Source organism: Acipenser ruthenus, chromosome 12 (assembly GCF_902713425.1).
Source record: "Acipenser ruthenus chromosome 12, fAciRut3.2 maternal haplotype, whole genome shotgun sequence".
Taxonomy (NCBI): domain Eukaryota; kingdom Metazoa; phylum Chordata; class Actinopteri; order Acipenseriformes; family Acipenseridae; genus Acipenser; species Acipenser ruthenus.
The window spans coordinates 17637732-17654793 of NC_081200.1; the positions used below are offsets into that span (position 1 = coordinate 17637732).

At 39.8% G+C, this 17062-nt stretch overlaps 1 protein-coding gene across 9 annotated transcripts in view; it reads right to left on the reverse strand.

Annotated features, from left to right (window-relative positions):
- The window catches only part of LOC117417275 (histone deacetylase complex subunit SAP130-like), a 45683-nt gene extending 28849 nt beyond the window's left edge, over nt 1-16834 (reverse strand). For 5 of the 9 annotated variants that reach the window (XM_034029297.3, XM_034029294.3, XM_034029295.3 and 2 more), the window contains exons 1-3: nt 16154-16365; nt 13115-13244; nt 12425-12684 (exon numbers count right to left, since the gene is read on the reverse strand). In XM_034029297.3, coding sequence (XP_033885188.1) covers nt 12425-12684; nt 13115-13223 — 369 coding nt within the window. In that variant the 5' untranslated portion in view covers nt 13224-13244; nt 16154-16365. Of the gene's footprint in view, nt 1-12424; nt 12685-13114; nt 13245-13548; nt 13665-16153; nt 16367-16541 lie in introns of those variants that run through there. The other 4 variants (XM_034029291.3, XM_034029289.3, XM_059034648.1 and 1 more) reach the window with 3 other exon arrangements.
- Between the last annotated feature and the right edge of the window lie 228 nt (nt 16835-17062).

Sequence of the window (17062 nt, forward strand, 5' to 3'; positions counted from 1 at the left end):
TAACCCCAGTTTCATGCAACAGTTGTGACAGTGACCAAACGTGAGCGAGTGTGTACAAATTTAGTATCGGAAATAGCAGAACCAACTCACTGCAATTTAAACTTATTTTTACTGAAGAATAAATGGTATGTAAATCATAAGAGCCGTCTGTTTTGCATGCGGTTAGATCAAGACTTCACTAACTGAGCATGCGAGGTGCAGCATGCTATTTCCCCATGTTACAACTGTACACAATTAGAGGTGCCGCAAAATTTATTTATTTATTTTTCACCACACGACTGGAATGAAACTGACCAATCAGAAGCAAGGTTAAACACCCTTGACACACAAACACACGCCTCAAAACATGTCACACCTCAAAGCAAGTTAATAATAGACTACGAAAAGATCATTTATGAGGTGCAGCAGTATCCATTATTATATGATTGCAAACTGAACGACTACAAAGACATCCAGAAGAAAGACAATGCCTGGGTGGCTTGCAGGTGGTGCATTTAGCAGCACGAGACATTTTCTTTCCGATTATGCAAGTCGCATAAAAACATGTTTATTAATAAGCAAAAATAAACTGGACCATACATGCTGTCTACATAGCCCGCATTTAAATGAAAATGACAGAAAGAAGGTCCCACATTCACACAACTTTAACATGTGACTTAATTTTAAGCTATGGCTTTTCTTTTGGTTGGTTGGTTTGGTTTTTAAAATAAATAACGTTTTGCTCACTAAATTGTTCCCTGGCACAAATCTGTGACAAGAAGGTGGTCTTTATATATGCATAAAGCGAAGTTTTATGGAGATTCAAACAAAAATATTATCGCGCACCAGCAACCCTTGTAGACTGGCCAGGCGCCTGTGGGCTTGACTGTAAGCTGCCTAGAGCTGCGTTGTCCTCAGACGCTGTAGCTCTGGGTTGGCTGCATGGCGGGCCTGCAGAGTGAAAAGAAGTGTGTTCGTCTTCGCCTTTCCCGAGTTAGCGGTGAGCTGAGCCTAAAATACAATTTGGATATTCCAAATTGGGAGAAACAACAACAACAACAACAACAACACCACCACCACACTTCCTGTGACATCCGCCATTATCAGCTCCAGGATCTCTAGCCAGCGGGACCCCCAGCCATAAATAATTCTGTCCGGCAGCAGCTCATGCTCTATAATGCTTTTAATCAAATCTTTTGTTACCTGTCTATCCAGTCTTATTTTATTATATAACTGTATACTAATCTGTGACAGAAAAACAATGATTCTTGGTGGTAAATCTCCCTCCCGACCTGTGAGGGCGCTAAGTAACGGGAACAGAGTACCCTGGACTGCTTAGCCTGACACTTCGTTCCTAGGGTTAAAAGGAAGTCGGTCATTTAGAAAAGGCGCAGAGCTTCAGTACATCGACCCGGAAGGGAAATGTGGCAGCCGCGGATCAGTGGAGAGGCTGCATTCATTTACCAAGGGGTCATGAGTGACGGTATAAGTAGGGGTCGAAGCGACGTAATCTGTTCCGTCGTTTTGGTTTATGAAAAAGAACCCGGAAGGACCTGTGTTTTGTGTATCCGTATCGTGAGTGTTTGTTTTTGTCCAATTGTTACTTGTTATTATTAAGACAGTTAACACGTTCCGGAGCGGTCGCCAGAGGCCAGCACAAACCCGGAACAGCACTGCACTTGTTATTATTATTTATTTCTTAGCAGACACCCTTACCCAGGGCGACTTACAATTGTTACAAGATATCACATTATACATTATTTCACATTATACAGTTATCAGATTTATTAAATTTTTTTATACAATTACCCATTTATACAGTTGGGTTTTTACTGGAGCAATCTAGGTAAAGTACCTTGCTCAAGGGTACAGCAGCAGTGTCCCCCATCCTGGGATTGAACCTCCGACCCTCCAGTCAAGAGTCCAGAGCCCTAACTACTACTCCTGCACTAACAGACTTGTGTATGTGTTTTGTGTTCATGTGGGTGTACCATAAATGGGACCTATTTTGGGACAAACCCAGGGATTACAATTTTGGGACAAACCCGGGGATTACAAATTAAGTAATACACGCCGCTGTATTACTTACCATTATTATTGTTTACTGTTTGTTTTGCCATCAGGCACTGGACATACAAACCCATTAAACAACTTTGCACCTGGATTATAACTAACTGTCTGTCTGTTCATTGATCACTTGCACACTCTTAACCACTTTGCCATATTTTTTATATATATATATATATATATATATATATATATATATATATATATATATATATATATATATATATATATATATATATATATATAAATTTTCCTATTCAGGGTACCCCTAAAGTCAATGCCAACCTAAACGACGGGGTCTCACTATATCTATTCTTTTCCTTTTCAAGGGCACAATTGCAAGTCCATTCTGTCTGGCAAGACGGGTCATCTATCCTCTTCCCCCTATGGGTTTGCATCCGCATCAAAGTCGCCGCCACGGCTCTCCAGTGAGTCAGGGACTAACATTTTATGTTTTCCAGGTCTCAGGAGTCATCAAGACCAGCTTCAGTCACCAAGGTTCCCGATCACGAGCCTGAAACTTGCTTTCCTATTATTAAGGGCAGCAGTGTTGAGTAGTGGTTAGGGCTCTGGACTCCTGACCAGAGGGTCGTGGGTTCAATCCCAGGTGGGGGACACTGCTCCAGTAAAAAACCCAACTATATAAATGGGTAATTGTATGTAAAAAATAATGTAATTAGGGGGCTCCCGAGTGGCGCATCCAGTAAAAGCACTTGCGTAGAGTGCAGGATGCGTTCTATAGTCTGGACGTTCGAGTCCAGGCTATTCCTTTGCCGACAGAGGACGGGAGCTCCCAGGGGGCGGCGCTCAATTGGCCGAGTGTCGCCCGGGGGGAGGGAGGGTTAGGTCGGCCAGGGTGTCCTCGGCTCGCCACGCACCAGCGACCCCTGTAGTCTGGCCGGGCGCCTGCGGGCTTGCCTGTAAGCTGCCCGAGAGCTGCGTTGTCCTCCGACGCTGTAGCTCTTGGGTGGCTGCATGGTGAGTCCGCAGTGTGAAAAAAAGCGGTCGGCTGACGGCACACGCTTCGGAGGACAGTGTGTGTTCGTCTTCGCCCTCCCGAGTCAGTGCAGGGGTGGTAGCAGTGAGCTGAGCCTAAAAATAATTGGGCATTCCAAATAGGGAAAAATAATTGGCAACGACTAAATTTATAAAAAAAAAAATAAAAAAATGTAATTGTATGTAAAAATAATGTGATATCTTGTAACAATTGTTAAGTCGTCCTGGATAAGGGCGTCTGCTAAGAAATAAATAATAATTATCACTTCAAAGTAAATGCCACACTTCGAGCTGCTATAAATCATTTCCCCTCACAACTAACCAATGCACCGTGAAAGAATAGACAGGAAACAAAAGCAAAATTGGCCATAAAGCTTATTGGACCAAACAGCTTTACCAGCACAAGCAAATGAGACAATTGTGTGATTTTTATGTTTCTTGCTAAATTCACTGTATCGTGATACGTATCGGGACAAAATACTAGAAAAATCTACTTGCCCCCTCTCCGTCGCACAAAACACACACAAAAAAGTAGAATATAAACTTGTAGGATTTTGGTTTTATTTGACAGTGAACACAATCAATCAATTAATGATTAATAGGGGAAGATCGCCATGTACCTTGAATGGTTCACTAAATTCAAGATACACAAAAGGTTCCCTGTGATTCCACCTCACCTCAGCAAATGTATAACATACTTTAAGGAAATGTTCCTTTCACTGCAGTTTGGAACACATTTGATAGTACATTTAAATCACAGAGTACAACTATAATAAGCAATACAAAGACAGCTTTTTTTGCGTGTGTGCGCGGGGGGGGGGGGGGGGGGGGGGGGGGGGCGATAACACTATTTCCCTGCACTACTCACTGAAAAATACTAGAAGGACCGGAGATATACTCATACCAAGAAGCCCCTCAGCAGTCTTTCTGACGTCTGTATTCAAAACACTGTAAATAGTATAACAAGGAACAGTCGGATGTTTTTTTTTTTTTTATTGAGTACGTTACATAAAACATCTGAACAGACATCGGTTTACAACACATTTATAAAACTGAAAACGATAGCAATACATTTTTAACTTTAACAACAAATCGGTTTATCATCAGATGCACAAAAAGCAACTGAACGTAGATAAACTTAGAAGAAAACGTTTTACAGAAGCGCACAGCACAAGAAGTTATATAACAAAGTTTAATTTCTTTTTCTTTTTTTTTTTTAGACAAAAAGGTATTCCTTTACCTTGAAACGAAGGCTGTTCACAAATCAATACAGATAATGCGCTTCCCCACGCCGCCTTTCTGCACAGGGCACAGCTGTCTGAAGTTTTCATTTTTATTGCACTTGCCAACCTGGCATTGGCGTCTCTTGCGGCTCTCAGCAGGGCTCTCACCGGGGTTGCCAGCTTCAGCTGTGGGTACACGCTTGGCAGTTTCTCTCTGTTCCAAATGCTTCTTGCGAAGTTCCTGTGCTAACCGTAAAATATATTCTCTCCTTGGTAAATTCTTCTCTGTGCATTCTTTGTAAAGTACCCAGGAGTTGATGGCTGTTGGGTCCAATACATTATAAAACACCTAAACAGGCCACCGTCGGGAGCCAGCTTTCACGGAATACTTCCGTGCCATCTGATCCAAACATCAATTACATATTTTGTTGCGTTGTAAAACTCCACGGTCTCTGGTATTTATTTCCACTGGTCCCGATGCTAACTGACTGACCAAAGCAACGCAGCTGGCAAGCAGGCACCAGCCTTTCAAAAGGCTGATTGAAAAACAAGACTGTCAGTCATTCACTCAGGCAGAGAGTAGATACTAATCTAATCTAATTACAGCTAAACACAGCACGGACTGGTAAATAAAAATAATAAAGTAGAATACCATTCTGTATAATGAAAATACAATTGTTTTATGTGTGGCCGTCAATGTGACTGCTCCCGGGGCTTTTAGGTATAATGTAATATATCTCCTTTATTTCTGCACTCCGCGTTTCACGCTTTGTGAGAATATTTAATACATACGGACAGAAAGGTACATGAACGTGCAGCCCCATATGTGTTACACGACTGGAGAAAATTACATTTTAAAACCAAAAACCACCAAAATGACCGCCAACGGGCTTCTAATGTTAATTCATAAACACATTGCCATGAGATTGTGTATTTAATTTTAAAATAGAATATTGTACAGATACTCACTATAAGCATTGCATTTCTATCACCATAAACATATTTGTCAATCTTCATGTTTTAAATTTCACAAAATCGATGGATTGTGCATGTCCAATAAATATCTAATATCGCTTCTGTTCAAATCTAGTAAAAAAAACATAGATTTAATATAGCGGTCAAAATCTAAAATATGTAAATATGGTAAATGGCAACCTAAGTTAGCAAAACTAAAATCGAAAGAAAAAGAATATTGCATTTCTTGCCAGGGAAAGTTTGTCTTGAAATGCTTCTACAGTAAACGTTTTATTTTTATTTTTATATAAACATCCCAGCAAGTACATGCTTGACCACAAAGTAGTCTCAGAAATAACTTTATAAAATTACACGACACAATGTTTTCTAATCCACTAATACCTTAGCAACTACGGTGGGGTTTTTTTTTGTAACTTTACTGGATTGCTGCATTAAAATGTCAGGTTCATGTATTAAAGAAAGCAGAATCACTTATTTGCTAATTTACAAAAAAAAAGTACCGTTCTATAGGTCTGTGACAGAAATATGAGTTTTGGTTGTAAATCTCCCTCCCGACCTGTGAGGCGCTAAGCGGCGAAAGGGGAAGTCTTGGACGGGCTGGCCTGACAGTTCTTTCTCCGGGCCGGGAAGTCGGTCAGTCTGGAAGAAGACGAGACTCCGTTGCAGGAACGTATTGACCCGGAAGGGAAACGACGTAGCAGCTGCAGACAGTAGAGACAGCAGCACTCTTTTACCAAGGGGTCATGCGTGATAGCATAAAGGGGACGGAGAATCGTAAATCTTTTCCTTCGTTTGGTTCAGAGAGACAAGGAACTGGAAGGACTGGGAGAGTTCCCAATTGTACTGCAAAATAGTTAATGAGTGTTTTGTTTGTTTTTGTCGCTGTTAGTAACTGTTTTTTGTTTTTGTAAATTCACTAGACTGCTAACATGTCTCCAGAGCTGTCGCCTTGGGCCAACACTACCCGGAACAACACTGCACTACAGTCACTGTTTAAATTGTTATCACCCACCACCAACACTACTGCACGCACCCGGACTGGTGTATTGTATTGTGGGGCGGATAACGTGTATTACTTGGTCTGCAAACCATTTATTATCGTTTCCTTCCGTACTTTACACATTGGCGTGTATTGCCGGAGGATTATTGTTTCGTCACCAGACCGCAAGTTTTACAAAATAAGACCCTTTTAACAAACAGGATTAGTTTCCTTTTGTGTGATTATTTCTGCACTGCATCACCTCTGCACCTGTTTCTAATCAGCAGCCACTTTGCCACAGGGTCACACTGGCGTAAAAGTCACTCACCCCCTTTTTGAGACTTCAATTTTAGGAGAACACCTTTTTTTTTTTTATTTAAAATACTTTTTTTTTTTTACAATTGATTTTTTTCCTATATGCTCAACACGGATAAATAAAGAAATACTGTACACAAGTTTCATTTCGAAATAACCCTTGTTTGCAACATTTTATTGCATTCCTTTCCAAAACCACACTTAGACAATAGTTCCAGCTGCATTGGCTTTTACAAATTTGTTGTATTAATTTAAATTTAAAAGCATTAACAGTGCTGCTTGCATCAAGTACAAAAAAACAACACACACACACTAAAACTAAACAGTGCACCATCTAACAACCAGTTAAAACATTTCAGTGTTGCACACGGTGCAGTACAATTGCAGGGTTCGGACATTAAAAGGGTAAATTTCACCGTATATACAAACTTTTGCATGTTGCAAGCACTCAATATGACATTTTCACTGACTTTTTTGAAAAACAACTCGTGGTGACCAATATAGAATGAAAATGCCTGAAATTTCTCAATAAATCCGGAAATTGATAAGCACACTCCGAACGCTTACGAAGTTTCAGTGACGTCAGTTTCAGTACACGACAGAAAATGATAGTGATACTAGCAACAGGTATTCGGATTACAGTAATTTGTACAACAGTGACAGCAAAAATGAAAGCGACCCAGTACATGAAGATTCCTAAATTTCTGAAGATGAAAGAAATAATAATGGAGCAGTGCCTTACCGGTTTGTCTCTTATTCCCGGAACTCAGCTGGTCCTCGGTAGGGATGCTACCGAGGACCGGTAAGAAATGCTTTCCACAAATAAGTGAAGAACTAGTACTTTCATTGAAGTCTTTTCTCTTTATTTGTCAAACTTGACCCACAGACGCCTTGTTGAGGGATCTTTTGGGGGGATCTTTTGAGGGATGCTATGTCCAGTATTATATTGAGTTCCATGGCGAAAAAATGTTGTACAGTACAGTAGGGTTGGACGATAATGACATTAAGCTATTGATCAGAGTCTGTAAATATCACCATAATCGTGATTATTGGACAAATACAATATTTAAAATTCTTGTAATTTATCAAATTTGTACTTGAGCTGCATGACAAATCGCCAGTCTTAAGTCAGAGTTTAGAAGAAAGTCATTTTATTTTTTATGTGCCACGTTTTTACATTCCTGGTGGGTGCCCAGAACAAACGGGAGTATAAAAATACACCTATTGTAATTTGTATATTAATAAATTATGTAGTGCCACCAAATGTATTAATGTAATGAAAAAAAAATCTTCCATTAAGAGAATCAAACAGTGTCTCATATATATATATATGTATATATATAAACACACTGAGTGTACAAAACATTAGGAACACCTTCCTAATATTGAGTTGCACCCCCTTTTGCCCTCAGAACAGCCTCAATTCGTCGGGGCATGGAGTCTACAAGGTGTCGAAAGCGTTCCACAGGGATGCTGGCCCATGTTGACTCCAATGCTTCCCACAGTTGTGTCAAGTTGGCAGGTAGTAGATCTCTACTCCGAATAGCTCGTTCCATCTCATCCCACAGATGCTCAATTGGATTGAGATCTGGTGACTGGGCAGGCCATTGCAGTAAGCTGAATTCACCGTCATGTTCGTGGAACCATTCCTGGACAATCCTAGTCTTGTGGCATGGGGCATTATCCTGCTAAAAAAATCCATTAGCAGATGGATACACTGCTGCCATGAAGGGATGCACCTGATTGGCAATGATGTTCAGATATCCTGTGGCATTCAAATGTTGCTCCACTGTAACTGGAATTAGCAAATCAGTTGAATTTGAAGACGACGTCTCCTCTTCATCAGGAACTTCAAATCAGTCTGTTTTATCCCTGTTGCAAGTGGGTACAAAGAACTAGCTGTAATGTTTTTCTCTGTACTCAAAAGTACTGTAGCCAGTTCGAAAGGCTGTAGTAGAGGTAGTATCTCAGCCATTAGCTTCCATTGCTCAGTCGTGAGATCTAAAGTAGCTGCGTCAGACTTTTTGGTCAAATCTGGGTTTGACAAAACAGCAATAACTGGCCATTTTAATTCAAGAAGGCAAAGTATAACGGCAAAACTTGTTGTCCCTCACACAAATCTTGTTGTCCCGGGCATCAGGCGATATGAATTGCACAGTCCTAATATAAGTGAGACCAAGTTTTTAGACATCAGTTTAGTGAAGCAAACCAGTTTTGCACGTTACTTCCTTGTTTGTGCGGTGGTTGATGATTTATATTTTGTATTGATAAAATTATACTAGATTCCACACCAAAAGTCTATGACGATCATGCAAATTACTACTCCTAGTCATATTTTTGGTCCCACATACAGTTTGCCGCAAAAAGCCTGGTTTTGGGTCCTTACAGTTACCAGTGTGAATAGGAAACATTTTCTTACAAGTACTCTTGAAAGAACAGAGGTATGAAGATGAAGTATGAACCTCACATGGCTTCTAAGGTAGGACCAGAGGATACAAATAATTTGGATACTGGTGTTCAGATTGAAATGAGTGGCTTATTGTGGGAGCAGAAAAGCAGCAGTGCTGCAGGAAGGAGTGCGATCTGGATACACTGCGATCCTCAGAAGACATTGTTTTTTCTCCTGGAGAACACTCCTGAGTAAATGCTGAGAAATGTATTCCCCAGTTGATTTATGAGCTATGATTACAATTTGAAAGAGTCGGCAATAGGTTTAAAAAAAATATAATGCTGCGATATAAACGCTGCATAATGCAGGGTGTTCTGTAACACTAATTTAACATTGCATTTTTCCAATGAATGCTTACGCTACTATCAAGCAACGTTCACATCTCCTGCAACAAATGCAGGTGCAACATCCATTATAGCTTGACAACACATGTTGACCGACATCAAGTAGTGCTGGGACGAACAAGGGATTTTCATGTTCGGATATTCGCTCATTTACATATTTGCTGGGATATTCGTTTGTTTTCGAAAAAGCAATAACATCCATTATATTGCTCTCAAAGCAGGCTGACAGCATAGCAGCAGGGGCAGGGGGGCGTGGACCCTGTGTGTGTCTATTTAACAAGATGTTACACTATGTAACACATTAAAGTAGAACAATATCCCAGGAGCAAAGAATAAAGTTGTGTAGGCCTTACTTTACACCAGTGAATTAACTACAAAACCAAGGATGCCAAATAGCAGTTCAAGTTAAACGCTGTTTTGTTTATTCCCAAAATAAATAGTGCATAAAGTTGACACCGCATTTTATTTATTTTTTGCCTGCCACTGCCGTTTCTTCACAGTAAACAGTGGCCACGCACATTTTCATAAAGTAACAGCATTAGGTTTACTTGTGCCTTTTTGTAGCTGCACAAGCAAAGGAAAACTTAAGTTTAACTTTAAACACTTCAAATAAAACAAAATGTAAAATGAAGGGAGGAAAAAACTCACCGTTTTGGTTCTCGTTTATTACATTCCACTTCACAAAAAGTTGCAAAAAAAATATATATATAATATTTACAATCTATATAAAAACCACTGCACAACATTTCAAGAAAGTTGGGCAATGTTTAAGCGAGGCATTTCAGAATGACATGCTTGCCTTTTTTCTGTCCCATGAGATTCTGGCTCGACCCAGATGGCTTTCCATACAGATCGCTGTGTGTGTGTGCGCGCGCGCATAATCTTGTTTGTTTACCTTTTGCTGTCTAAAACTTTTAAATAGAGGCTCAACAGCTGCTGTGTTGATTCTGTGTTTTTTATATATATTAAATCTCACTTATCACAAAGAGCTCTTTCTCATTTGTCATTTTTTTTTTAAACTGTTGTGCAACTTCTGGTGATGCAGTAAGTGCATGTCAAAAAATATTTGTTCAAATATTCAGATATTTGTCCCAGTACTAATATCAAGCCATTAATATCCATTTTAAAAAAAGTCATGGGATTTGCAATTACTAAAATATACAGTGCCTTGCAAAAGTATTCAGACCCCTGACCAATTCTCTCATATTACTGAATTACAAATGGTACATTGAAATTTCATTCTGTTTGGTATTTTATTTTAAAACACTGAAACTTAAAATCAATTATTGTAAGGTGACATTGGTTTTATGTTGGGAAATATTTTTTTTACGAAAAATAAAAAACTAAAATATCTTGCTGCATAAGTATTCAACCCGTGCTGTGGAAGCTCCCAGTTTACGCCGATGAAAGAAATTGCCCTAACAAGGACACAATTACCTTACCATTGGCCTCCACCTGTGAACCATTAAAGTTGCCGTCACATTTTCTGAGTAAAAACCCCACTGTTGAAGGATCATTGGTCAGGCTGTGAATCTGAAGGAAAATGAAGACCAAAGAGCATTCTACAGAAGTTAGAGATAAAGTAATACAAATGCATAGATTAGGGAAAGGGTACAAAATAATATCCAAGTGTTTGGATATCGCAGTGAGCACAGTTGGATCAATAATCAGGAAGTGGAAGCTGTATCACACCACCCAGGCACTGCCAAGAAAAGGCCGTCCCTCAAAACTCAGCGCTCAAACAAGAAGGAGACTTGTGAGAGAAGCCACAGAGAGGCCAACAATCACTTTGAAGGAGCTACAGAGTTCAGTGGCTGGGAGTGGAGTAATGGTGCACCAGTCAATCATATCAAGAGCTCTGCATAACACTGGCCTGTATGGGAGGGTGGCAAGAAAGAAGCTGTTACTCAAAAAGTACCATCTGAAAGCACGTCTGGTTTGCCAGAAAACATGAGAGTGACCCAGCTGCGATGTGGGAAAAGGTTTTGTGGTCAGATGAGACCAAGATACAGCTTTTTGGCCAAAACTCAAAGCGCTATGTGTGGCGCAAACCTAACTCTGCCCATGCCTCAAGACACACCATCCCTACAGTGAAGTATGGTGGTGGCAGCATCATGCTGTGGGGATGCTTCTCATCAGCAGGGACTGGGCATCTTGTTAAAATTGAAGGAAGAATGGATGGAGCAAAATACAGGGAAATACTGCAAGAGAACCTGCTTCAGTCTGCTAAAAACCTGAAGCTTGGGAGGAAATTCACCTTTCAGCAGGACAATGACCCCAAGCACAAGGCCTAAGCAACATTGGAGTGGCTCAAGAACAAAAAGGTGAATGTCCTACAGCGGCCCAGTCAAAGTCCTGATCTCAATCCCATTGAGAATCTGTGGCACTATTTGAAAATTGCGGTCCACAAGCGTCGTCCAACCAACCTGCACAACCTGGAGCAAATCTGCCAAGAAGAATGGGCCAAAATCACTCCGACACTGTGTGCAAAGCTGGTACATACTTACCCCAAAAGACTTAAAGCTGTTACTGCAGCGAAAGGTGGCTCTACCAAATATTAATGTGTGGGGGTTGAATACTTATGCAAGCAAAATATTTCAGTTTTTTATTTTTCTTAAAAATATTTCCCAACATAAAACCAATGTCACCTTACAATAATTGATTTTGAGTTTCAGTGTTTTAAAATAAAATATCAAAACAGAACGAAATTTCAATGTACCATTTGTAATTCAGTAATATGAGAGAATTGGTCAGGGGTCTGAATACTTTTGCAAGGCACTGTATCAGTATATAGAATAATTTTTAAAAAATTAACTGTCCACTGACCAGCCCAATTGCTTTTAGGAATGGCCATGTCTTCGTACAGTTTATGTTGCATGAGTTTATAGACTTGGTTGGCTGAGTACTGAATATGGAATACACTCTGCATTTAAAAATGATGTATGTACCAAAGCCCAACATGATGTATTTATATTTCAAACTTCTAGCTTTCAGTCAGACAGCAAAAGTGGATTTGAATAATCTTTCTTAAGCTTAAATCACAAAATGGTTATGTCATTTTATTCAGATGGCATCAGATTCCCAGCAAGTCTCTTACCTTCATGAGCCCCTCAGGGAAGGACAGGGGCATGGCTTGAGTGAGGTGAGCAGGAGGGGCAGTGACGGTGACGGCCGTGCCTGTTGGTAATGTGTGGTGCTGAGCCAGTGTTAGAGGCTGTCCATGAGTTTGGACCTGTGGGTAGGGTCTCACCACCACCGTCTCCTGCTTCTCATCTCGTAAGGGTAAGGAGCCCCCGCCAGTGGAAGAGTGATCACGAGGGCCATGGTCTGAATCCCGGCTACCTTCGTCCCCCATCCCTGAGACAGAGAAGCAAAGAAACAAGCTTGTAAGTGACATTCATCCCTTACCACAAATGTTTTTTGTGACCAAAAACAAAGCATTTCCGGTAGCACAACTTTAGGAGAATGTTGTATCAGATTGAGTGGTCTGTAAACATGAAATAAAATGGAAATGTAAAAACCAATATATCACTACTATAGCCAGAGGCCAAAAATGATGTTGCACTGTTCACTGGACACCACCTGTACTGTCTCTATGCAGCTGTAACTTAGAAAATCAAATGATCTCAGATTACAAAACAAGTATGCCCAGTCCCTGTAAGGTGTTCTATATATTGAATGAAGTTCTGATCCTAGCCCTGAGCAAGATAAGTTTGGTTCAAAACTGGTCAGGATGAGCGCCGATCCTGTTAATTAAACACAAGCAAGGTTGGTGCGAGGGTGTTACCTGTGCTCTGAGGGTTTCCAGGGGCCAGGCCAGTGTTGCCTCCCATTGTTTGTGCTGACCCCAAGCCAGATGCTGGAACTCCAGACCTTGGAAATTGCTGGGAGCTCATCTTCAGATTGTAACAGAAAATCTGCAAAAAGACAAGACAGATCCACACAGAAATCATCAATAAGAGCTAAGCAGTTTTATTCATTCCCAGTTTTAATAAGACACACCTGAGCTTGTTACTTATACACTGTGAAAACTGCTATGCAATAGGAGTCTTCTTATTTTTTTTAGAAAGAAACACTTAGTGAATTTTAATTTAAGGTTTAAGGTTAATTTAAATAAATATTCTTCTGCACAACCAAGGTATTTCTCTTTAAAATAGTTGACAGAGATGTATTATCTGAGGCAAAAATACAATTTCTTTGGGTTTTAGTATTTGACCTCACCAACCAAACACCTTTTTTTCCCCCCCTCTTCGTTGGTTTTAAGTTTAAGTTCTTGTCCACTGCAACCTGCTGCTTAAAACTGACCTGTTTTAGATAGATAGATAGACAGAAAGACAGACAGACAGACAGACAGACTGAGACAGACAGATAGATACACAGGAGAGTATTTGCTACTGGAGTTTGAGTTTATACTACGAGAATATACACACACATATATACTTTTTTTTTTTTTTATCTGCAGGACCCTGTAAGCTATATCGCTTTATCGACACGATTAGCACAAACATTAAAATGACTAAAAATCAGTGTTCCTCAGAGGACGTCTAGTAACCTCCCAGACATGGATTAGTTTTCATCAAGTCGGTAAATTCAAAATGAAATGGGATGTTGTGGCTAGAGAAGGTGCTTTTGTGCATGATTTGTATACAATGAACTGGGTGTAAATACCTCATTTCATTGCACCTTCTTTTCCAAAAGTTAGAAATGAATAACCTTTCATCCTTGTGATATGTATTTGCATACATATCTTCAGATGCCTAATAGTTGTGTTGTAGATTTTATTATATGATGTTTATTGTAAAGGCTGGTATTGTTCGCTTTGAAGCGAATACCCCCAGAAATGCTGTATCAATTCTAACAACACTGACATGGGTGATTCGAACAGGAATAAAAAGACACAGAAGTTTGAAATTTTACAGAAGGTCCTGCTGTTCTGTATAAAAAATTTTAAAAAATTAAATTGGAGGACCTCTGAGAATTATTATCTGCGATAAAAATAAATGGATGGTTCGCAAGGGACTAATTTTCACAGATATCAGTAAATATTCCAAAACCACCTGTTTGGATTTTCAGTCCTGTGTGAATCAGGCTTAGACTACTTTACAGAATATAGGTAGTCCAATATAAGTGCTTATCAGGGTCTGTGAAACCAGGGGTAAATATTTGAAATGCAAGACTTTCGTGAAAGCACAATTTTAGCAATTTATTACATTAGATTAGTTACTGTGAAATCCCAATTCTGTTTGACAAACAGTGAACAGATTATGTATCTTTCCATATCAAGCAGTTCCACTTTCCATTTCTCTGTATAAATTAATATATGTTAATGTAAAAAGATTGTGCTGTCAATAAAATTGAAAATCTGCCACCATCCACAATCTCAGACCAACATTTAACACAGTTGTTGGATTTTACTTTAGATTAAATTACAACCCTAAACAAACCAAATCTGAATGGGATTGTCTCTTCACATGGATGTGTTTTACTGGGGAGCTGGCCACACCTTCTATAAAATCAGACATGCCTAACTCCTTCACACCTCACCAGAACAGACCTTCACAGAGCTGGGTACTGAGATGCTGGATTAACATCTTCTGAAGCTGAACAGAAGGTTCTATCATGATTTGGGACAAAATGACAACCCTGATCCAGAAACTCTCCAACATCACGGAGAATCCATTCCACCAGTACCCCGACCCATCACAGCGCTGTATTTGTGAACTGCAATTTGTATACTGTCTTGATCTGCAATACAGATCAAGACGTCAAACCACGACTTCTAAGTAATGAGGTAACTACCTTGGTACCTGAACATATTACTACTGGATTAAATCTGGTAGTCAGCCAAGAAGTTCTGCTGCCTTCGTTTACTCACAATCATCTACATTTACTGGTGTTTTGTGATACAATCCGGGGCTTTAAGTGGCTTCTGTTCTGGTCGCAAGAAAAGAAAGCAGCGGTACTGTATTTTCTGTTGTGCTGTACAGATGCAGTCCGGATTACCGATGCTCTAACTGTAATAGCCAACTGCTTTGTGCATTTAAACTGCAGTCATGTCACGAACGAGGCAAATTAGGAGATCTATCATTTTCGAAGCATAATTTGACAATAATTTTTCCTAATAACACCAGTAGTTTCTAACAACGACAATACTCTGCACAGAGCCCCACAACAACATTTTAAGTACTCGCGTACGGTGGTTTAATTCCAGTGAATGCACGTTTTCAATACAATTTAAATATCTGGAAAATGTCTGGCTTTTTTTAAGCTCTGTGTTTTTCGTTTGGGTTTGCGATGTTTTCTGAACCAATTCAAATGTCCCTGAAATTTCGGAATACAAAGTTTACAAGGGCTAAAACTTTAAAAGGGCAGTCGTTCAACATATTCGATATTAGCAAGAAAATTGCTATATTTAAATAGTTGACAGACCGACACTACGAAATAGGCAATACTCTGTATTGTACCGCAACAACGAGTCTTCATCCAGCATTGGCGCCTGTAGCCACTTTGTTGGAGCATTTTATTTACTTCAGTTAAATGGAATGGCCTCTAAACTAATCACTGCAAACATATTATTAGTTATACATCATGACGTATTTTGAGGTGAGCGATTATTGAAAATGTGACACGGTAAAGAAAAAAAAATGTAAACATCTACAGAGCACACCAAGCAACCCCCATACTGCTTACGAGTAGATTTGTTTGCAACTTTGTTTTCAAGTCAACAAAACATTCTATTTGTGGAACCAAAAGGCTATTTTTTAAATAAATATGTATGTACCGTATGCTGAAAACAGAATACAACAAATAATAACACGTTCCTTACCTTACTGAAGAGAATTAGGTTTTCGCCACATCAAAATTCTATTAAATCAAAATGCAATGTATATTTTTGAGCGAATACAATTTTAAGCATTTACTTAAATAGCTTTTGAAATTTAGAAAAACATATCAACTCGTTTAATACTATTAGCGCGATCAGCTTTCTACAGCCGTCTCTCTTCAACCACCGAGCGTCAGTCCGGAAGAGGAGGAGTCGACCAGCGAAGCTCAGGTAAACCAATCACTTGCGAGATCACAAAGAAACCGCCAATCAAAAACAGTATTTCAGGGACAAATTGTACACGGCCAATGCACAACTCAGCTAGCAAAACAACGCATTCTGACAGAACCAATCAGATCGAAGGATGTCGTGAGCTCTGCGCCTCACCTACCTGTTGGATCCCTAGGACTATATAAAGAAGGATAGGACAGTCAATCCCGTGATGCAGTTCGGTACTCCATTAAAGGCGCCATTTGTGGAGCCCACTCAGTACTGAATACATTGCGGCGATGCTGTGTTGCAGCGCTACGATATACTGGTATTTTTTAATAACAATACAAAATATCGTTAATATAAAGTGACTGACTGTTATTTATGCGAATTAATGCTTGATTATGTCAAGAAACATTTTGCCAGGCCAAGCACGAATACGTTAAAAGCATTGCGAGTGCACTGTTAAAGTGCTCTACGGGTTCCAGAAATGGCTCCACTGCTTGCTAACTCCGCCCACTTGTGACATCATGTTCCTATCCCTTTTAGTAGTAATGTGACACGGCAGGAAGCTGCGGCTGCACAACAACACAGCATTTTTTGCTGGTGAAGCCACACATGCATGTTGAGTTCACTAAGCCGTTAGTAATCACAACAAGCTACGTTTTCCTTTAGTTTATTACATGTGATAAACTTGTGTTT